A 22,731-nucleotide genomic window follows, 5' to 3' on the forward strand; every position below is an offset into this window, starting at 1 on the left:
AGACTTTTTTCTCCCATCTGTACATGACAGCTGCTTTCAGCAGTGTGGAGAGCAGCTGGTGACAGCTGCCAGGTCAGCTGCTTTGGACTGTCCTCCTGGCCCAGGAGCTACCACAGTTCATTTGCTAGGTGTAGACAGCAATAGGGAGGAGCCTTGGAGGAAAGAGAAGCTGCCACTCCAGATGCAGGAGTAGATTGTGCAGTGGTACAGCCACAGAGGTTCCCTTGCTGGAAAACAGTTTGTTGCAAGATTGAGGGGTTTTGAATATAAAGGGCCCTGATCATGATAAATGAGTGTGAAAACGGAGAGCCTAAAAGGACTGGAATTATTCCCTTTAGAGACTAGAAGGCTTGGAGAGGATAAAACAAAAGCATATAAACTGATTACCTCACTATGTAAGCTCAGATTTGTTCTTATCGTAGTGTAGACAGTGAATAAAACTGAAGAGAAACCTATTCAGAGATAGGAAGAAAATTATTGACAGTGAAAATTACACTGTGGAAATCATTGCTACAGGATATTGTTGCAATGCTGCCACTGTAGAGATAACAGGCTAATCCAAGGTTATAATAACTGATACAAATAATAGCAGGAAGTTGGCTGATGTTTCGTATGAGACAGTTACAACTGTCCAATTTTGCCTTCTCCCTATCGCCTTTTTTCTGGGTCCTTAAGTTCCTTGCCTGTATTTCACAGTAAGAAACTGGCAAGTACTGTTTCAGGGCTGCTTTGGGAAGGAGGGGGAAGAGAGGGGGAGAGTGTGTGTGTGTGTGTGTACATACATATGGCTGTGTTTCGCTTTCCATTTGTGTGGGTGTGTGGCTGTGTTTCACTTTCCATTTCCCCAAGCAGGGTTTGGGTTTCAGTTTCCTGCTCTGGCTGTGCAGTGCCATGCCCTGCTGCGCCGCAGGAGCTGCCGGCACTTTTCCTGCAGTGAGCGTGAGATGGCGGCAGCAGCGGCGGGGGGCTGTGGGCCAGGGCTGCTGGTGCTGCCGGCGGCGGGCGGGCAGCCTGGCTGCTTCAGGCGGCAGCCGGAGGGGCTGCGGCAAGCCTTCTGCAAGCAGGGTCGCTTTGCTGCTGTGGAGAAGTCGGGGGCAGTTCGCCTTTCTGGCGGTGAAGGTAACTATGGGGGTGTGTGTGTGTCGTTTCACCGGTGGTTTTTAGAGATGATGTCAGGAGGGATGGAGAGATGGGGATATGCCTTCCTGTGACAGCCAGGGGAGCTGTCTGGCACGCAGCCAGCTAGCAGAGAGGACACTTTAATGCCAAAGGGACCTGATAAAATACTACTGTGTGCTCTTCCCACTTCTTGCTGAGAAGCGGAGACCCCTGGTGAAAGCACACGTGAGAGTCTCAGGGAGGGGGACAGAGCTGGTTACGATGCCCGCTGCCTTGGTGTGACTGTTGTGTCTGTCCCAGTTTGCTTGGCAAAATACGTGCAGTTGCAGAACAAGCAGGTGCAATGTTTGGACTGCGAAGCAACACATATGCTCCTTCTCTCCTTCGATGGGAAGCTTTCCGAGCACCGGGCTACAGCTTCAGCTAACTGCTTCGAGACAAGGTGAGGAGCTTGCCTAGGGTGGGGGTATGGACAGTAATGTCAGAGACCATGGCCCGCTTTTCTGACAGGCAGCATCCAGGAGACTGAGGCAGGCTCATTTCTAGAACCCACAGCTTTCTCTCCACTTTTTACACAGCAAGAAATGCACTGATTTTGAGGATAATACAAAGATCTGGGCTGTTTGAGATGAGCAAGATACAGATTTCTCTTAAACCTAGTAAGAATCAGTGACATATTCCAGAGTCATGCAAACAACTTGCAAACTGTATGTGACTTGGGAAGGCTGTGGGTGAAAGACCCAAGCGCACCCGAACTGTGCCACCTCCTGATTAAGCTGTGAGGATAAGCACTGTCTAAAGATGGCACTGCAGTATGCTGTGGGATTTTCTGTTAGCTCACCTGTGTCTGAGCCTGACTCCAAGTTTCCACTGGCGCAAATCACAGCAAAGCAATTAGCTCAGCTGAGGCAGACTAGCATAAAAGCAAGGTGCATCAACTGAGAAATGACCTCTATTTTTCCATGTGAATTCAGCTAAACATGCTAGGGCACAGCTAATAGCAGATCCTCTTCCTTTGCTTTGTCTTGTGGCACAGCACCTTTCTATTCAAATAAGTATTTCTTCCTTATTTTTGTAGGCTGCTGAAAGAATTAGGAAACCGACATATTGTCCAAATAGCCTGTGGGGACCATCACTCTATGGCGCTGTCTAGAGGTAGCCTCTTTTATGCATGCTTTTCCTCCCTGAACACAGCACTGGTCCCCTCCTCCCTACCACTTCCAAAGCAGAAGGACCGGAGGGAGGCATGAGTGCTAGAGCTGATTTCTTCTGTCCCCCGTGTGAAGGAGGTGAGCTCTTTACCTGGGGCCAGAATGCCCACGGACAGCTTGGAGTGGGAGGACAAGTCACGTGCACTGCCAAACCGCAGCTCGTGGACGGGCTAAAGGGCATCGCACTTGCTCATATCGCTGCTGGAGGAGCTCACAGCCTCGTGGTGTCACTCTCTGGAGCTGTGTACTCCTGGGGAAAGAACGATTTTGGACAGCTGGGACTCGGACACATGGAAGGTGAGGAAAGACGACAGTGTGAGACTGAAGTAGGAAGGTGTTTTCCAACTCAGCGAGTTTACTGCAGAAACCAGGAATGCCAAACCCCTGCAAAACACCAGTGGGTAGGAGAGTCTTTGGAAGAAAGTGTATCTGGATGAGTTTTTCATGTGCAAGCTACTGTATCCTGGTCAGGAAACATGTGCATGACAAGGGATGTGGGGGTTATACTTCTACACTGTAGAACTTATCATTTTATATGGCCAACGAGATAACACGGATACATAAATCCGTATGTCTCAGATCTCTTTACAGTTCCATTATTTCTCCAGGCAGTCTTGTACCAAGGAAATTCATTTTATACCTCTTTGCCTTCCTTAATTTTCTGTAAATACAAGGTGAGAGAAGAATCAAGATCAGCCTATCTCTTCAAACCTATAAACCCAGAGGAGTTGCTTTAGCCAGACAGAACTGAAATCAGTGGGAGATGAACATGCCCAATCCCTTGAGTGTCAGGTACTTCAAAGCCAAGTATGGATGTAGAAACCTACCTTTTGGCAGCCAGATGTGAAAGTGCAGAGTATTGTTTCTGATCTAATGTAAATGAATAAAGAAAATACTATGAATGTTATGAGAAACTCTGTTGTTATAGTGAAGGGTGGAAAGTGACTCAAAACCAAGCTGTAAATTGCTTTGAGAGGACTGAAAAGGCTAAAAAAGTCTTTTCTAAACCTTTATGTGAAATTCCCCAGTACTCTCTTGCTTTAGCTATGCTCTATTTTCTTTCCAGACCGGGACCACCCATCATACGTTGAAGCATTACAGCACTGGAAGACTGTATTTATCTCATGTGGGGCAGATCACACTGCAGTTCTCTCCAAGGTGAGTCTGAATTTGAAACTCAGCATCTGAGATTTCACCCTAGGAGAGAAGATAGGCTGCTACAACTCAACACAGAGAAACTGGAATGGCAGTACCTGCTTCCATCAGAATCCAAAGATGGTTCCCAAGGGTTGCTAACTGACTTTTGGAAAACTAGTCTTTGCTCTGATTCCTGTCACCTGCATACATGTCACCATGCTTTGCAGAGAGATGGTAAACAGGAATCCTGGGGCAAGGAGGTGCAGTTCAACTCTGTCCTCTCTGAACATCTTTTCTGTTTTATAGTGTACTGGGGACTTCAGAAAATGCCAACAATAACCAATTCACCAGGGTTTACTCATACAAGTAGAATTCTTAAACAATGGGGAGTTATTCTCAGGAGTTAAAGCATGTGCACATATAAACAATGTAAGATTAAGCTTGATGGAAAGAGAACTCTACCTGTGTTTGAATCAGGTATGTTTTGAATCAAGGCTCACATAGCGTATTGTTCCTTGCTGGCTCTCACTCTTGGTGGTGGCCAGGTGCAGTGATCTTGTTGTTTTTCTTCTGCTTCAAGGACGGGCTGGTGTGCACATTTGGAGCGGGAGAGGCTGGTCAGCTTGGTCACAACTCCACTCGCAACGAACAAACCCCTCGCATCGTGGCTGAGCTGTGGGGAGCGAGAGTGTCGCAGGTTGCCTGTGGAAGGTGGGAAAACATGAGTAAAATGTCCTCTAAGGCCTAAGTCTTAGGGGAGTTGCTGAAGAAAAGTAGGAAGACAAGTCACCAAGACATTGTGCAATTCCCTGTATTCAAGCAGGTCACCACTGTCAGAATATCATCAATACTTCATGCATCAGCCCCTCCTGCAATAACCCCTGGGAAGGCAGAACCCTCAGCCAGTGCTGAGCAGCAGGAGAGGGTTTCAAAAACCACTAGGAGCCCTTTGCTCTTGCTTTTCCAAGAAATGAAGGGCACGCTCAGTTCCAGAGCACAAATGACTGTCAAAAGGCTGAGCCAGGAAAGTCACTGAGTTCCCAACCACTTTGACAAAACGCTGGGTCTTAAAAAGAACTGAAGAATGGTGAAAACTACATGATTCTGTTCTTCCTTTCTGGAACTGGGCCACAAAAAGTCTCCTGTCGGTTTTGGGGGGGTTGTATCATGCCTAGCAGCATAGAAATTATCTGTGCTTGAAAAAATGGAAGAAGATAAAGCTAGCAAGGCTCAACACTTCATTTTCATATATGGGACCAGTGTAAAACACAAACAGTAGAGGATGGTATAGAAAATTTGGGTTCTTTTTTTGTTGCTAAATGTTTATGCAAAGAAGGATCCTAAGGATTTGATTAAAGTTTATTTTATAGCTGGACTATGATTATTTTTAAAGGCAAGCCTCAGCTACCCACTCTAAAAAAGTATTTGTACATTTTATTCTGAGTAGCTCAATTGTATTAGCTTGTTCTGACTGGTTTTCTTTTTCTGAACAGACGGCACACTCTAGTCTATGTCCCCTCCTTGGGCAAAGTCTACTCATTTGGTTCTGGTGAAGAAGGACAGCTGGGAAATGAGGGAAAGTCTAATCAGCTGATACCACTTCCCATCAATTTACCTGTGGATAATGGAGAATGTAATCAGGGTAATGTCCATTGCAGACTTGTATAATCTGTATTCAGTTCTTCCAAGTCAAAAAAGGCAGGTGTTTGCTTTCTTGGTTCACACTGAGAAGAATATAGATATACATATATATTTAATGAGGAGAATGTAGGAAGTGGAGAAAAGAAAAAGATCGTGTTTAGGACAACTTGATCTTCAGTCCTAAGGTGATGAGAAGGAGGATTAAGAGTCAGCTCTGCGAACACATGGGCACAGCTGAGGTGGGAGGGTGCTATGTGGAAGACTTCATTTTCAGATAGATTGCAAGGTGCCCCTTTTGCTCAGATTGGACAAGCCCACAAGAATCACACTTCCTCCCAAATACAGAAATTGCTGTCTGTTTTTCCAGTCTAAGAACCAAGTGATTTTTTCCAGAGGACAAAAGACCCAAGAGATCTGGAGAGAAATGTGTCTGCTAAATTGCTTAGCTTGAGCAATAGTTACTTTTTCAGTCTGTGGAAGGAGCTCTACCTCTGAGCAGTTAATCTGTAGTCCCAGATTTTTCCATGACCTTAGAAGAAAACATAATTATCCAACTGGATCAACCCAATTGCTGACTATTCCTTGCTATCCTTACTGGATAACAAGCTAACAGCTTCCAGTGGCCTAGGTTAAAGTCTCGTGCTTGCTTGATGATTCCATTTGCTACTTGATTTATGATTGTGGCCACATAGAATCTATATTTAGACTGATAGCTACTATTTGAGGGTTTTTTCTTTCAATATGCTATGACCTTGCACTGAACTCCCTATGGATAATGACTGTTTCTTCAAATGTTCCTTTGAAAATCTTTTTTTCTTTCACAGGAAACAGTACATCACAAAAGGAGATTAAAATTATTGCAGGAGGAAACCAAAGTATTGTCCTGCTGTTGAAGAAAAGGGTATGTGCATATTTGATCATGGCTTCTAAATTACCATTGTTCACATTATTGATGGAAACTTGGATTTTCCATCCTGCTCCAGCTGCTTCAGGTTCTTATCTGCCTCTTTGCAGCTCTTCTGTCTCTATGCAGAAACAAACTTACTTTGCAATTATGTTTCTGCTCTATATTGTATGTATGGATCATGCTGGATGACCATTAATTTATCCATATTTAGGCTTTGACTGAAATCTTGTAATGACTAGCTTGAAAAAAAACAGGGTCCCATGTGCTAGACTTCTAATCTCATCAGTATGTTCATAAATTCCATACAGAATTCCTATCTTAATTTGAATGGAATTGCCACTCTGAAGGATGCATGGATTTCTAATTCCTGTTCACAAAAGTGGGAGGAAACAAAGTAAGTTAGAACACTGTTTTTTTTCCCCTGATACAGAGTTTTCTCTAAAACTTATTCTCCTTTGGAGACTCTCGTAGGAACTGATGTTCAAGAATTTAGTCAAGACATAATGTAACATTCACTTTTTGTTTCTTTGAAATTTGTACCAGCACTTCTTATGTAGTTTTTGCCTAGGGAAAACACGTTGATAAGCAGCAGTTCTTTGGTATGCCTTTCTTAAGAAGAGATATACAGATTGCCTGGCTTTGGCAGCCTATCCTCCTCTTACTGCACAGAATGGTTGTTAACTTGACAAAGACTTGACAAGTTACAGCAGTGCAAGAGTCAGTCTACAGACCAAGGCCTTGTGCAAAAAACCATAATCTTAAGTACCCCAAACACTGTGTCTGGAACATTCAGGATGTGCCAGCATTTGAAAATTAGCAATCTCTTCTGTAGTTACCCATTTTCAAAAGCAACAAGTGCAACACTACTGTTGAGAGCCTAATGCTTATTGGTGAGAATTATGAAAAGCTATTTTTTCCAGATCTTAGGTGGGAGGTTTTCTGTGGGAAAATCTGCCTCCAGTTGCTCGTTTTGAGCATTTAAAGGTCTTGGCTAACTTGGCTTTGAGTATTTCTCTGAGCACTCTTAATATGGTTCAGGTCATATGAAAAGTGGTGTTAAGAAAAGTTTGATATGGCTAGCTATAGACAGAGTTGTACACAGTTTTTTTTCTTTCAGAATTAAAACCGAAGTTGCTATTCTTGTTGAAAGGATTTTCTTTTTTCTATCAGGAATATTAGTCTGATATTTTCATCTGAGGCATGCATCAATGGAAGCTTCTTGGAAAAAAGGTAGTGTTCATTAACTTAGATGTAAAAGAAAATATTGGCTGTGTGTGAACTGACCAGGTAGTATCATTTTAAGCTATGCATGTAGAGAATGAATAGTTCTATCTATATTTGCAAGAAGCAAGTCTGTGTTTTCAAGGAAAAGCCCATGTCAAAAAGTTAAGTTTTTATGCCTCTGATCCTATTGAAATTTGCTGTAGAAGCTCATATTCTAGTAGACTATCCCATAGTGACATTTGACAGATGGTAATATTCCATTCAGGCAGTATTTCAGCTCCCAAAGAATCCAAAATGCTTTCTCCCAGCATATCTTTCTAGGGTGAAATATGGGAAGCATATCATTGACAATGTACAGCAACAAAAGACAGGAAGGACAGAATATTAATCAGATCACACCGTAGTGAGAATGTCTTGGTAGAACAGATAAAATTATACCCATTAGAGTCAGGGTTTAACTTTTCTAAATGTTTCATCATGTTAAGATGCTTTACTAGTTTAAAAAATAAAAGCATGCTTGTCACATCATTTGGTATTTTTTTCCCCTTTGTGATAGAGACAAACATTTCAGAACTTCCAAAGAAATCTCAGGTGTAGACATGTCAGAAGTGCTATGTTTTTATGAGGAGATCAGCTGCAAGCCAAAACTCTTCCAAAAGGTAAGGATATAGTATAGAAATTCTTACTACACAAACACCATGAAGCTCTGGATCTGAGTTTCATATTCCCCAGACCTTTCAGGAAGCTGCTCAAAGAGAAGGAACAGCCTGCTTGTTCCTGCTGAAGCCTTGTATTGTGCTTGACATAAAGTCACAGCACTGGCAATGAGCCCTTTCCCAAAAAGCTTACAGGCTTCCTCCCCTTAGAAGGGAAGTGTTGGGAGAATTATTATCTCTGTTCTACTGATGCAAACAAATGAATGAATGAGTAACCCAATGTCAGTAGGAAAACTGACTAATTCAGGAATTAAATTTAGAGGTAGTGTCCCAAGCTATTGTGTGAAGGAAGATCTGTGCATGAAACTTGGGAAATCTGTGCCAACCTAATTCATGGATTGTTTTGGCAAAAGATCATTCCATATCTAATCATTCTCTTTTTTCCCCTTTCAAGGTGAAAGAGGAAATTAAGAAGTTACTGCCATCACTATCTTCCTCTCCCATCTCACCTGAAAATTTCAGAATCTACTTGATCTTACCTTTCCTCTTGCGAGGAGAGGATGACACCTCATACCATTCTCTTAGTCTGCTAGCACAAGCCATCATGAGACTTCAGCCAAAGGACCTGCAAACTCTTGGTAGGGTTTGGAGTCAGTAGAACTAGATGATTTAAATGCTTGCTCATTTTGGGTTGCAGAGCAAGAGATACTCTTGCTGATGTAATTGGTTCCAGGAATTCAGCCTGGAAGAAGTGCTTTCTGTAGAAATAGAAACATGGGGACTACACAGCAAATGCAGCCACAAGAAAAGTTTCCTGAAGTTTTCTAATTTTTGTAATGCAAAATTAAATGTTTTGCTCAGTTGATTTGATAAAAAGAGGAAATGCAGCTTCATCCAGAAATTGTAGTTATTTGTCTGTTGCCTGTGGCAGATATTTTACTAGCTGTTTTCCTTACAGAATCCCTGTGGTCAAATCTAGAAGCATCCTTTTTCAAAGAGCTGGTCAGCATATATCAGAGGGCTTCCCAGAACAATCTGTCTCAATTTATCTGGGAAGTGCTTTTCCAAAGAGATCTCTCTAAAATGGATGGTGAAGAGGGAGCAGCTCTGCACCTATTACAGATTCTTTTCCAGGTGAGAAAGTGTTTTGATTCTGATGAAGCAGGATTTAGAGTATTTTTATCTTTTTTTATTGAATTCTCTGACTTTCCTTCTCACAAGGGAATGCAGGCCCTCGTCGTTTGACACTGCTTCAGGGATCTCTTTGGCCCTACAGCAGCATAGCTGTGAAGGCCCTCACTTGTCACAGAGAGGACCACGACCTTCCACAATACTGCACTCTTGACTTGTGCTTGGCTGACCCCCTATAGAAGTGAAGAGCTGAAGCATGCTATAGCCCCTGTGGGGAATGCTGTCAGTTGTGTGAGGAGCACATGCACTGATGCGTGCAGAGCTGAGGATGTAGTGTCCGTTATATAGCATGCCCATTCCCTTCCTGCTAGTCAAATCCTTCTTCACCCTACTAACTGCCCACATTGTTTTGCAGATAGCCCATGTGTCTTGCACATCGTGGATACCACACCAACACTGCATGATGCTTTATGGGTCTGTTATCTGAGAAACTGCCTGGGACGATAGAGTAAGAGCATGTATGTTGCTGCATACGAACAAGGGGAAGAGTGGACAATAGCTATATTCTTTTTGAGTACCATTCTTGCTCCTGCTGAGACTTTCAAAATTCAGGAGAGTCAAGAGCTCAAACATGCACTCAGTGTGAATCAGAGAGAGTCATTAAATTTTGTTCAAAACTGAATATCCTTGGCTGAGAATGCAAGTTTGGGCATATAAGTTTAGACTCTTGAATCTGTATTTACCTAATGGATAAAAATTTAAAGTGCAGCAGGGCTAGTCCTCTGTAAGGGGTAACATCACTTGGAGCCTTGTATCTTCACTGTCCCTGAAAAATCAGACCTTTGTCAGGCACCAAATATTAAAGTGATTGCAGAACTTCAGATTCTCTTGCAACACAAAAGGGACTCAAAGTGAAACATACCTCCTCTGATGGAGTCCTGCTAATGGGCCTTTATGTAAATGAAAATCACTTTCCTGAGAGTTTACTCGTGGTTTTCTGACTTCACTGTTGAATGCCATGCTGCTTGTAGTGTTTCTATGGTTCCACTTCCGTGCAGGGTCTCAGAGCTCTCTTGGCAAAGAGAGCCCTGTTACTCCTCAGTCCTGTCCTGCTGTATGGATCCAGTGCTCATTAGATCTGCTGACACTCCCTTTCACATTGCACCTATCAATACAGGTGAACTCCAGAGCTGGTTTTGGAATACACAAAAACAACTTTTATGTATGTGAAGTGAAAGAGATTATTAAATTGAATTTCTACATGGACATGGAGGAAGTAAGTATGAATCTTTCCACTGGTACAATACACTTATTTTTCTGCTTTGTTTAAATGAAACAATAAATGAGGTCAATATTTATAGACCAACAAAGCCCAAAGAACAGTGCATTTACCCCAGTCCTCCAACTGTTTTAAATTATGCAAACCATTTATAATCCCCCTGGGGCTTATTTTAGCAACCACAGTAATTCCTTTCCTTTGACCTCTGGTTCTGAGAGCCAGAGCTGCACCTAACATCTTAAGCAGTACGAGCTGTTTCAAACATGATCAGTGTGAAATAGCACTGGGGGGGACAGTTGCCATGCTTCTTGTTACTCTAGATTACTTTAGATTACCAGTCCATTTAACAGAACTGTTGGAGGTCTCTTAAAACTTCTATGGAGCAACCCTGTTGAGTATTTCAATTTACTTACATCTAAGAACAACGCAGTGGTAATAAAAACAGTGATGTGGTACACTACTGTATGAAAGAGTGAAAATTAGCTATCAAATACAACCAGTGTCACAAGAAGCAGTATGAAATGGAAACATGTGGATGGTTGGGGCTTCCTCAGGCAAATAATGCAGTTTTCTGGCAACTTGGCTGGAATTTGCTGGGCAGGTACCTAATTCACCTGCTAATCTGCTTCTTCATACCAATTAACCAGAGCAGAGGAGTTGGTCTGAGTAACAATATAGAACCATAAGCAAAATAGGACATGACCTGAAGCTGCTGCCTTGTCACACAAGAAATATAACGGATTATTTTATATATTGATATCTATTTTTGGTGTTAAAACCAATAAAAATAACAACAATTTTAAGCAATAATGTATCATAACCTGGGCATTTTTGCTATGTGTTCTGGTTTAGCTGAAGTATGGAAGATGCTGTTAGAAAAAATCACTGTTCTATTTCTGGGCTGCTGCAGCACAAAATAAACTATTCCCCAAGAATTCAGATGCCTCTCTATCACGGTTTCCCACTCACAGAAATGTTTAGAAGCTGCTTTTAGAAAGTGTGCGTCTGCTGCAGTATTCATGTAAACAACAAGAGTGTTTCAGAGACACAGGAGTTTGCCAGGGTACAGACTGGCAGTTCAGTTTGTACATGTACCCCCTGAACTCTGGTTTTGCAAGTAAAAACCAACACCTCTTTTTTCTTTTCTAGTCACTTCAGATGGCTCTGTGGAAGCTGACCAGATACCCATGCATCTTTGACAGGCAAGATAAGATTGCAGTTCATGATATAGAATGCAAAGCTCTGTCCACGTCCCGCTCAGTAACAGCTGTAAGTGCGGCCAAATTTTTTTAACAATTTAAGAGATAAACACACAGTTTTTAACACACTTATTTCATTCTTCAGATAAACTTTCCAGTGTTCGTAAATGAATCATGGTCTTTTCTGGTCAGAAGACAACACCTTCTGCATGACATATGGGATATTTTAAATAATGCAGTACCCGAGCAATTCAAGAAGATCTTACAAGTAAGAAATTAAATTATTATTTTGTTAGCTCTGAATATATTACTGCAGAGTTCTCTGGTTTTCAATGTTGCTGAAGTATATTAAGAAAGGTTTACCATATTCAGTGAGCATATAACAAAAAAACTTGCCCTCAAATTATTATTAAAAAAATGCTCCACTGGGGGGGGGGGGTGTAGAATAAATCTGGAGGGCAAGATCTTACATTCTTATTCCATGCAGACATCAAACTTGGTTTGCCTGAGTTAAACACTAATATGAATGGCAGCTTTATTTACTGTGAAGTTGCTTTGGTGTGATGTAATTGGGTGGCTCAGGAAACTGTAATTGGCAATTGAGCCTGTTACAGCTAGACTTACTGTGAAGACTCTAGGCTAGTCTGCTCTAAGTGAAAAGCTGGTGGCCAGTCACCATTAAAGGCCAGCAACTGACATGGCCACAAAAAACATTTCTCTCCTGGAGACAGTGCCTGAAGGGAAAGGGTAGTGCCAGCAACAGAGAGAAGAAACACCTATTATAATGCTGTTCTCTCTGTGTGACTTGCATTTGTCGTATCCCAATACAGATGCTTTGGCAGCCATATTATCTTCACGTATTGCAATGCTAGTCCTGCCCTGCAGAAGTGATTAGATGGCTGACATGGGAGCAAGGCACTAGCCCAGAGCTGAGTTCAGCTCCGGGACCGTGTGCTTCTGTGCTCAGTCACTGACACAAGGGCTGTTGCAGCCTGGTGCTAGACCTGTGCTACAGGATCTATCAAACACAGTGTGCTCTTGTCCTATTCTGGCTCTTACCAAGTAAGCCTTCTTGCCAGCCAGAGCTGTCCCTTTCTATACACTCAGAGAAGATTCACAAAGGGCTCCTAGGGCTACCTCTCCTTCCCCCTTCTCATTACATCAGCTGAAATGGACCTTCTTTTTTACAGAGGCAATAAGGCTTGTGCTCTGCACTGTCCTCTAGAGGAGCCTCTAACCCCACTGATAGTATGAGGAGCCCTGACAAATTAGCTGCACTTAACTAAAGCCAGCCTTTGAATACTTATCTTCCAGGCATTGCCTTTCATACCATGCATCACAGTGTTATTTGCCTAGCAGCAGCCTGATCAATTTGATTAAATAACCCACCAAGAGATGCTAAGGTCTGATGTTTACAACTTGCTGCTGCATTTCTGAACTTTCAGTAGGTTAAGGTCATTCACGTGTTTATATTGCACATATAAACTATCCAGTAACAAAACACAAACAAGAATCCTTTGTAATAGGTTAGTGTGGCATTAATCTGTCCACTTCCTAGCTGTGTCCTACTAGACATTTTGTCAGGCTATGCCAAGAACATAGTTCTTTGCTGTCTTTTCATTTCCTCATCTTTAAAAGAAATAAAAGGCAGCTGTTGGATGTACACATAAGGGTATCATCCAAGTAAACTTTTGCATTTAACTCAAGTTTTGTTATTAAACATCAGCCTAGTTTATTTTCCATTTTTCCAAGTGAGACAAATGCACTTCAATACATGCACCAGTTCAAGACATATAAGCAAACCCCATGCTGATAATTTAGATACATTCTTATCACTGCAGGCTGTCATCGCTTGCTGTTTTAAAAAAAATCTGATATTTCAGTCAGAGCACAGTCTTTCCTAGCAAAGACTACCATCACCTGCAAGATTTTCAGTAGCACTATTAATGCTTCTTGTTATTCCTCCTCTGGATCTTCCTTAGCAGTAATTAAGTAATGTGCTTGCCACAGAGGACTTCATGCATGCTTGTAGATAGTGCTGGGAAAATGACAGCAATCTCTAAGGTTAGCAAGGGACTAAAAATAGATTGCAATATCTGGTGAGATTAAATAAGCTGCACTGCTCTAGAGAAGCCTGGGGGTTAGCACCTGTGTCATGTTAGTTATGCCTGAAAAGCTTAATGCCCATCCAGGTCCAGAGGTGGAAGAAGACATAAACGGGTATGGTGACAGGGAGAAGGAGGCTGTAGAAGCACAGGCTGCTGGTGCTGGCGCAGCCTTGCGGGAAGGTCTCATCCACGCTGGCCGAGTAGAAGAGGCCTGCCAGGGAGAGGAGGGGAACGAGCACGGTGAGGGTGGGCAGTGAGGGAAGCATGTTGCCCCGCTGGCCCTCAGGGCTGCTCCATGCCCTCGGCCACCGGCCTGGCCTTGGGCTCGGCCCGGGTTTTCCTCGCTGCCTCCGGGATCATGGTGGGGATGCCGTCGACGACGGGGTAGGCGATGCCCAGCTCCTCGTTAATGAGCTCGTTAGTGGACTCCTCGTACCTGCGCAAGCGATGCAAGACAAGAAACCTCAGCGGCCGTGAGGTGCCCGGCCCTGCCCTCGGCGCCCGCCCCGGGCCCCGGCAGCCGCGCCGCTCACCTCAGCGGCCGCTTGGAGAGCGGGCACACCAGGAAGCGCAGCAGCGACGGCTCCAGCGGCTGCGGCCGCGCCGGGCTGTGTCCCGCCGCGCCGTCGCCGCTCGCCGCCCGCCGTAGCAGCAGCGCCGCCGGCCGCCCGCCGCGCAACATGGCTGCCGCGCCGCTTCCGGTGCGGCCGCCCAGGCGGCCCGGGCTCCGCTGCGGCGCGCGCGGAGGTTCCGCCGCTCGGCGGGGCCGCGCCGCCCCCGGCTACAAGTGTCCGGGTGCCCGCAGGTGACCTTCGTGGGCGAGGAGGGGATCGACGAAGGGGCGCTGTCCCAGGAGCTCTTCAGCGTCGCCGCCAGGGCCCTCTGCCAGCCCAAAGGCGGGGCCTTCCGCCACTTCGCCTCCCACCTCGTCTGGTTCCCCAGACAGGTAAGGGCGGCCCCCCTTAGCCCTTGCTCGTTGCCCCGCAGCCGTCGCGGAGGCAGCGGGCGACGTCTTCCCTTGTCTTGTTTTCTTTAACTAGGTGTCCAGCCGTGGTAATACCTTTTTCCTGATCGGGACCCTGTTCGGAATGGCCCTGTTCAACAAGTGCCTAGCCCCCTTTCCCTTCCCCCGAGCGCTCTACAAAAAGATGCTCCAGGTGGCGCCCACGCTGGAAGACCTGAAGGAGCTGATGCCTTCAGAAGGCAGGTACGGCCGCCGAACTGCCTCAGCCTCTGCTCTGAAATTACAGCCGAGGCGGGTTTCCTAACCCTGTGGCGTGCGCAGAAATCACAAAAACTGCACCGCTGTCCTAAACTGTTGTCCTGGCCCACATATCACAAAACTTCTCAGTCCCCTAAAGCCCAGCTTTCCAAGCAAGGTCTATAAACAACAAATGAGATGAGACCCTCCAGCCAGTGACCATGTTGAAGTGCAAAAAGGACTTCAGGAGATGAAACCAGAGGTTGCTTGCCTGAAGAGCTTTGAGAGTCACTGCACTACAAAATAGTTCTCCTAAATCATCCCATTGGTCCACATATAATTCTTTCCTAGATCATCTTTGGAAGTTTAAAGCTGCTGTCCAAGCCCACTTGCCATTGGACTTGCTGTGTAAAGTTATCCCCACAGGGAGTGGGAATGGACTTGCCTGAAATCCTTCGCAGTCAAGGCGCCTGCCCTGAGGTCATGGCAGCAGTGGGGCATAAGTATAGAGGTCAATTTAGGGCTATACATGATGGTGCTGTGTGAATACAAGTGTTCTGTGTGTGTATGCATTTAAATAGTGCTTGCCAAAGAATGGTTTTGCAGCACAATTTGAATGGGGGTTGAATGGTCTTTGAAGTATGTTTCTTCTCTCTTTTTTCCCTTTTTCTGTTAAAAGGAGTCTTCAGGAAATTTTGGATGAAGAACGTGACGATATCTTTGAGAGCCTGGACATGGACTTCACGGTAAGACATTATCAAGCCATTCAGACATGCTATGCGTTTACTTAGGCAAATCAGTATCGATATGAAAACAGCACAACTGATCTGTAAACTCATGCAGTACGAGTGCTGTGTCAGGCCCCGCAAAAAGGAAGAATGATAGATATAGCTCAGCTGGCAATGCTTTGATTTACTCGTGTAGATAACGGAAGAAGAAGGAAGCTCCACGGCTGTCATTGAACTTAAAAAAGATGGTACCAACATTCCTGTCACTAAGCATAACAGGTAGGCTTTATTTTTTTTATCCTGTTGTCTTTCATGAATATAGGAAATATCATACCTCTGTCTATCCCCATAGCCTTTTGGAAGTGTTTGGCATTCTGTTATAGGACAGGAGTAGGTTTCTCCCCTTTAGCTTTGAGCTGCAAGAATTTAGCGTTCCCATGGTTTTTTACTTGTGTCCTCCCTGCTAGAAATCTGTGCACCTGCTGTGCAAAGCATTTGCATGGTGACTGATACTCTTAGAAAGTGCTGAGCATCTGTGTTGTGTTACATACATGGGATGTATATTGCATATAACAGAAGGGGAGAAATCTATCAATAAGACATTGTGTCAGCATTTAACCCCCAACACAGGGGGACAGAGAGAAATTCTATGTCTTGAGTTATGCAGTTGGTCTGAGAACCCGTATGGATCTATGAAGGGGCTGTTCAGAAAGCTTAAAGTATACCATTTACATTGGGTTGATTGTACAGAAGTGCAGTGTCACCAAATGATTCCCCATCATGAATAGAGAGAAGTGAAATTGTACTGATTAGTAGCTGCGTGAATAATTCTTTTGATTCCAGGATAATTCTTTGGCTTTCAAAATGAGTTTCGCTGGATTTACACCATTTTTGTCTGCTGGGTTCTGTCATAATAGTGGAATGACAGATACGAAGTATGAGGAATATTACCAAAATGAATCCATCTTGGCCAGCATTCTCTTTTATTTGCGATGATCTTACCAGCTTAATTCGGTGAATGAACAGTTGCCAATGATGACTGTTGTCAGTAAAGACAATGTAAAGCAGGTCTTAATGTGCAGCACATGCCCCTGGCCATGTCCAAGGAATAAAGTTCTATATATTTCTTCTTTTAAAAACATCATCTCTAACATTGCCTGTTTGAATCAAAATATCTTTGCAGGAAGGAGTTTGCTGACTTGTATGTGAATTATGTGTTCAATGAATCCATACAGAAGCCATTTGAGGACTTTATGCAAGGGTTTTTAAGAGGCTGCCCAGCTAAAAAGTGGAAGATGTTTCTCCCTGTAGAGCTCCAGACTGTTTTCGAAGGATACGCAAAATATGACTGGCATCGGCTGGAAAAGGTATTGGATACAAGCAGAGTGTATCTCTGCTCTATTTGCTGAGCATAAACTCTTTCTGTCCTGTTCTTTTGTTGATTGCATATGTCATAAACACCAAAACAGGGCTCAAGGGACTCTCTTTTTTTTTTCCCACTTGTCTCATTTTTTTGAATCTACTTCTTATCTACACCAGCTACAAAAGTAAAAGTGAATAAAATTCAAATAATAGTTCAAGGATTGTCATATAAATCTTTAAAAAACAAACAAACAAGCAGATTCTAGAGAATAAGAGGATTTGAACATCTATGAAGAGGATTATAAAATATATTGGGTAAAATGTTGTTGCTTTAAATGAAAAAGGATTAACTGGCCAGTTTTATTCTCTTCAACAGTGTGTGAAGTACGTGGGTTATAAAAAGTCAGATCAAACCATCAAGGATTTTTGGACTGTGTTTCACGAACTCCCAGAAGAAAAAAAGAAAATGTTTCTTGGTAATATATCGGACACTTGAAACTGTTTTCTCGCCCTTTCTCTTCCCCAAAACACACATTTTAGATGCTTACACATGAAAAATACTGTCATTCCAAATGGCTTTTAGCCATGTCTTTCCCCCCATTTTCTAGTGAAAGCCAGAAAGAACTGACCCAGGGGATATGCACAGACTCAGTTTTGACCTCTCTCGAGCCTCACCTGAGTGCACCTGACACACCCATGAACCAAGTGATTATTTTATCACTTACTTCTGTGGATATCAGTTGTTGGTCAGAGGCCTCAGACACCTACCTTGCGTGTGCTGACACAAGCAGTTGAGCTTTTTCAAAGGACTGCAGAATCTAGCCCATCCTTCTTAAATGCAGAAGGTCAAACGTAGCCTGGCTTTTCTTATCCACAAAGTCTCTACAAGTAAAAGTAAAACAGAGCTTATAAACTTTATGAATCACAAGTGACTCTTATATTCAAGTATAAATCTAAGAAAGAAAAATAATTAGCTTATGGAAATAACCATATGTTTACAGTAATTTTCTTCCCAGTTTTTCATCCTCTGATAATGTTATCTTTTTTTTAATCTACTAACTGGTTGTACTTTTTTTTTCCTCCCTCAGCTTTTTTGTCAGGATCTGATCGAATTTCTGCATATGGACTGGAATATTTTACATTTGTTATTAGAGATCCTGAAGGAGAAAATCCGGATACAAACTATCCTGTTTCCAATACCTGCAGACGCATTTTGTTTCTCCCCAGATACAGCTGTAAAAGAATACTCAAGAAAATGTTCCTCTCTGCCATAAAGCACTGTGAAAATTTTAGCTTGCCCTAACTTTTGGTTGGGAGTGCTTTAAAGCAAAAATAAGCAAACAGAAAATTCAGTCTTTGTCTCACCTCTAATATTTGTTTCTTAGTACTTATGATGTGCTGGTTTCTCCTTATATCATCCCTTTTTTTACTGCACTTTATATAGACACTTGTGTGCATTCCTGAGGTTGTATATTTATTATAAAAATGAGCTTAGATCAGATGCCTGATTGTTAGATGATTAAAGTTAGGAAAGAAGAATCCTATTTAACATGCTTTCACGAAGCAAGTTGGTAAACATATCTGTTTACATATATGTCCATCCTCTCTGCACTGTACTGATATTGTTTAGTTGGTGACCTTTCAGCAGCCTGAGATTTTGTGATTTCTACATCACCAACAATCATACTGTCAGTGTATGCTAACCAATAATAGTTTCAAGAGGAAGGCAGGGTAAAGTTTTCATCCATATTAATGATGGATTTTCTTAGGGAGCAGTTATTTCTAAGGAGACCTGTTCTTGAAAACTGTGAATTGACTGAGCAGTCATTACTTACTGGTATATTGCCTTTGACCTACCTGAGAGAAGTTCTCAGGATAAGGATTTGAGTGTTCCTTGACTTGGTCAAAAGCCTTATTTTTAAAGTATTAATGGACTTTTTATTATTTCGTGTGACAGTACTGTGGAATTTGTCATGTTTTCTTCCTATCTTCTATGCAGATGGTTTGCAATAAAATAAAATATTATGCCTGCAGAACAACTCAGGGCCTACACAGAGCTCTGTGAACGTGCGGTAGGACTGACACGGCAGCACATTGACAATGTCCAGTAGAGTGTAAAGGCTACAGATGTATATTCTTTCCTGTATGTTTTACTTCCTGTAAAAAAAAAAAAAATAAATTTTTTTTGTTCTGTTGAGAGACAACAATGATTTTCCAGCAATCCTCTCGTTTCTTTGCTATGGTGTTAAATGTGTCAATGGACACATATGTAAAGAATGATTTTACTATGTCTGTTGTCAAATGCTATGGTGAATTAAATGATGATTAAATATCCATACCTGTAGTTGTGTTCTTCCTTTGTTATGTAACTGCCTTTGTATGACTGTATCTGTGTTTTCTGTCCTCAGAGTTGATATAGGGAAGCCATTCACAAGAGGAGTGAAGTGTATTTCAAACAGATGCATTGCATAAGTCAGACAAGTGAAGGTCTTTGGGATTTAGTGCAAAATACACCTTATATGAATGTAAAAATCTAGCGCAAGAAGAAGACAGCATTTTCCACCTCCAGTTCTGTCTTTACTCTGTGTGCTGTGTATCATGTGTAGTGTCCTGCCCCAGAACTGGCTGCATTTTAGCGATAAATGAAATCTTACTCCCAAGCCATGGAAGACAGCCTCCATCACTACAACCATGTCCATTATCACTTGGGGAACTATCCTGTGGTCTTTTGCTTCAGTCACTGGTTTATTGGTGCAAGAGGTACCACAGCAATGCTATTATTTTAAAGCATTTGATATGACTCGGAGTGCAAGAAAAGGTCGCACCTGCAAGTGTGTCATTCAAAGCATGTATGAGAAATGCACTTGGCCTATGCAGAAAACGACATTTCTTTTTTTCTCCTTCTTTTAAATATCACTTCTCAGGGAACAGTGCCAAGGGCATCACACAGAGCTTTCATGTGACAGCACCAGCAGCCCCTCTCCATTTCCCATTTACATTGTCATGGCCCATCTCACTTCACACAGTAAGGACAGGTGACTCCTGACCTCCCTCTGATTTCCTCAAAGGGCCAGAGGCTGAGGCCAGGTTTGGTAAGAGAAACCAGGAGCCAGGCTTCGGAAAGGCTCAGCAGCTATAGTCACTTAGATGTCTCATGCGAGCAGCACAGCTTTTAAAAACATGCCCTGGGATGCGGATGCCCAGTCCCACATGGCATGCTCAATGGAACTAAGGTCTTTGTTCCAATAAATAAAATACAAATGCTGTGTAAATGAAAGTTGACAAAACACTGTAGGGATGATGCCATTTGTGTTGGGTTATTTTATGCAAGGATGCTCAAATTGTAGGGGTTGCTCCAGGAGCCCATAATTTTGTCAGGTGTACATTCAAGCATAAGTAAGGGTAGAATATTTTGTATCTCAGTGGGCAAAGAATATTACTGTGATATAGTATCTTTCAGTGAGAACAGAAAAGGAGATGGAGCACAGAGCCTGTCAGGCCAGGGAGGCCACTCTGAAATGCCAATAAATTACATAAACCCATTTTTTAAGTGGTTAGGCTACTACTTTTTTTCTTTAGGTAAGGAAATGTTTCCTTGGAAAGACTTAGACACCCTGTGAATTTTCAGCTCAATATAAAGGACTGTGTTGCATATTAAGAAAAAGAAATCTTATTTTTAAATTACGATACAGTAATCAGTATCTTCCAGGTGTTGGAGCACTGTTGCAAAAGTCACCAATCAAAATACATGTACTGGCAAGCAGAGGGTGGTGCTCAGTGTGAACATGTCAGATGCCTAGAGAGCCTGATAAAATTCCCATTAGTCATTAGAAAAAAAAAAAATCCCAACAAATTCTCTGATTACCTGGTGTAAAGACAGCAGTGGACGGCAGAAAAGGTAGAAGCTGACAAGCGGGTAAGGGAAGGACAGAAGAAAAGAAGCAAAGCTAAAAAAAAAAAGAGAGAAATCGCAAGGGCTCACCTCAAGCATCAGGACACTTGGCTTTGTCAGAAAGCTGGTAGCACAGCCATGTGGACAGGGAGAGGGGACTAATGCCTCCAGAGATGCTGATCTCCAGCCAAGGAAAACGAGGGGCCGCGTGGCAGTGGCGTCTCACCCCGGCTCACTTGTCCCACCTGGGACAGCAGGGCCACAACGTGGAACCTTGCTTCTGCTGTGGCCCTGCCTTGGAGTTTCTCGCCCTCTTATTTTTCAGTCAGGCCTTTTTCCTGCTGGCCACACAGCATGCATGCTTCCCAAGGAGGCCAAAAATGACTAGTTGGGGACAATCATTTTTTGAGTCTTTCTTTGGTCTCCAAAGTTTTTTCTCCTGCAAATCACTCAGAGTAGACATCTAGAGGAGCATACATAGGCATTACTCTCTGGTAGGCTAAAAAATGCCAGACATCAGAAAAAAAAACCCCACCATTTTTGTCAAGTCATGCTTTTTGTGCCATGGGATTGTTTCTCTTTCCTCCTGGAAAGGGCAGTAATGTGCCTTGATAAGGCAAGGGCCTGACTCCCGCATATGGACCGACTGGCCCACAGGAGTCGCAGCAACAGGGAAGCTTTCGGTGAAACAATCTCCGCGGAGACTGTCCTAGCCCAGTGGATTTTAACTAACATAGTGCAATCTGCTCACGGTGACTGTTTTTTCCCACTACATGAAAAAAAAATTTTTTAACGATCTCTCCAAAGGGCACCACCCCGCTGCAGATATATTTCTGTGGAAAGAGGGAACTGGCAGAAGCCCAATCTGTTGCCCCACGCGGTGCCATCCCCACTGAGCTAGAGGATCCCACCCCAGCTGGTGCTTCCAGGCCATTGCAGCTGTCATGAGAGCTCAGCCTGCTGCTTTTCGCCAGCCTGCTCCTGGCTGCTTGTTTCTTTTTTATGTTTTTCTAAGCCTCCATTAGGGCTTGGGAATCTGGAGTGATCTTCAGTACTGTGCAAGTGCACAAAAGATGTATTCTGTTTGGATTTCAAAATAAACCATTAGAGATTAAATGATTATAGGTTTATTTAAAGCCTGAAGGAATTTCTTTCTTGTCATGTATGATGCAACAGCACAGAGGAGATAAAGCCTGGAGTAACTTTCAAGGCTATTTTTAATTTGTCCTCAAATAAGCCCTGCTTTTATAAAAAAAGACCTTCAGAAGGAGCAGAGCAGAGCATTCCTCTGTCATTTCTTGAAATGACTTTGAGCACCGAGCTGTGTCTACGTTTTGTCAAATAGCGCTCATTACAGAATATGCACAGAAAAACAAGGTGTGTGAACCCGATATCTTGCTATGAGTTTAAAAGGCTTTACACAGGCAGCAAAGATATATTGAACCTGCAGCAGAATTTTTTTTTTTTTAGATCATTCTTCCGATCTGAGTGCCACCCAGAGAGAAGCACAAGCTCTGACTGCCCTGCAGAGCACCTGATTTAATAAGGTTGGATCTGTGGAGACAGGTACACCCCAGCATTTGTCAGCCAAGAGAAATGAAAGTGCTGGATTAGCTGCAGAGCAGACACCATGCAGGAATATAACTCCTGCATGGGACAGTAGGACCTTGGCTCAGCTGGGGACAACCTGCAGGGGCTGCAGGCAGCCTGTATGGCAGCTATTCTTTAGCTAATCTCCAGCTGAGCCATTCTGAAAGGCTCTCCGCTAACATGAGGAGAGCTGAAAGAAAAAAATACAAAGGAGGTGCCATTGCTTCCAGAAGGACACAGAGAATTTACTGGCCACCCAGAAGAATTTTTCCTATACAAAATGGCTTTCTGACACAGGATGACTAGGGCATAAACTTCTGGCTAATGTGGATAGTTTCCCCCTGTT

The 22,731-nt window shown here is 43.2% G+C and overlaps 3 protein-coding genes across 3 annotated transcripts in view; 1 reads left to right on the forward strand and 2 right to left on the reverse strand.

Annotated features, from left to right (window-relative positions):
- The window catches only part of LOC135328308 (maestro heat-like repeat-containing protein family member 2B), a gene marked incomplete at its 3' end in the record, with an annotated part of 33,489 nt that extends 29,439 nt beyond the window's left edge, over positions 1-4,050 (reverse strand). Inside the window, exon 1 of the mRNA XM_064511428.1 lies at positions 3,930-4,050. The remainder of the gene's footprint in view (positions 1-3,929) is intronic.
- On the forward strand, positions 945-19,239 carry LOC112993886 (E3 ISG15--protein ligase HERC5-like). The gene is made up of 23 exons (XM_026117871.2): positions 945-1,119; positions 1,321-1,561; positions 2,198-2,274; positions 2,406-2,627; positions 3,397-3,488; positions 4,048-4,178; positions 4,961-5,109; positions 5,933-6,009; positions 6,324-6,409; positions 7,186-7,245; positions 7,796-7,898; positions 8,350-8,533; positions 8,854-9,029; positions 10,204-10,302; positions 11,455-11,574; positions 11,650-11,772; positions 14,418-14,558; positions 14,653-14,819; positions 15,493-15,559; positions 15,738-15,820; positions 16,725-16,908; positions 17,280-17,379; positions 17,992-19,239. The coding sequence occupies exons 1-23, from the start codon at positions 945-947 to the stop codon at positions 18,204-18,206; spliced, it is 3,072 nt and encodes a 1,023-aa protein (XP_025973656.2). The 3' UTR covers positions 18,207-19,239.
- PYURF (PIGY upstream open reading frame) lies at positions 13,756-14,319 on the reverse strand. The gene is made up of 2 exons (XM_064510454.1): positions 14,146-14,319; positions 13,756-14,048 (listed from the first exon to the last, which is right to left on the reverse strand). The coding sequence occupies exons 1-2, from the start codon at positions 14,292-14,294 to the stop codon at positions 13,895-13,897; spliced, it is 303 nt and encodes a 100-aa protein (XP_064366524.1). The 5' UTR covers positions 14,295-14,319; the 3' UTR covers positions 13,756-13,894.
- Positions 19,240-22,731: the final 3,492 nt, after the last annotated feature.

The sequence above is a fragment of the Dromaius novaehollandiae genome, chromosome 4, assembly GCF_036370855.1.
Source record: "Dromaius novaehollandiae isolate bDroNov1 chromosome 4, bDroNov1.hap1, whole genome shotgun sequence".
Lineage (NCBI taxonomy): Eukaryota > Metazoa > Chordata > Aves > Casuariiformes > Dromaiidae > Dromaius > Dromaius novaehollandiae.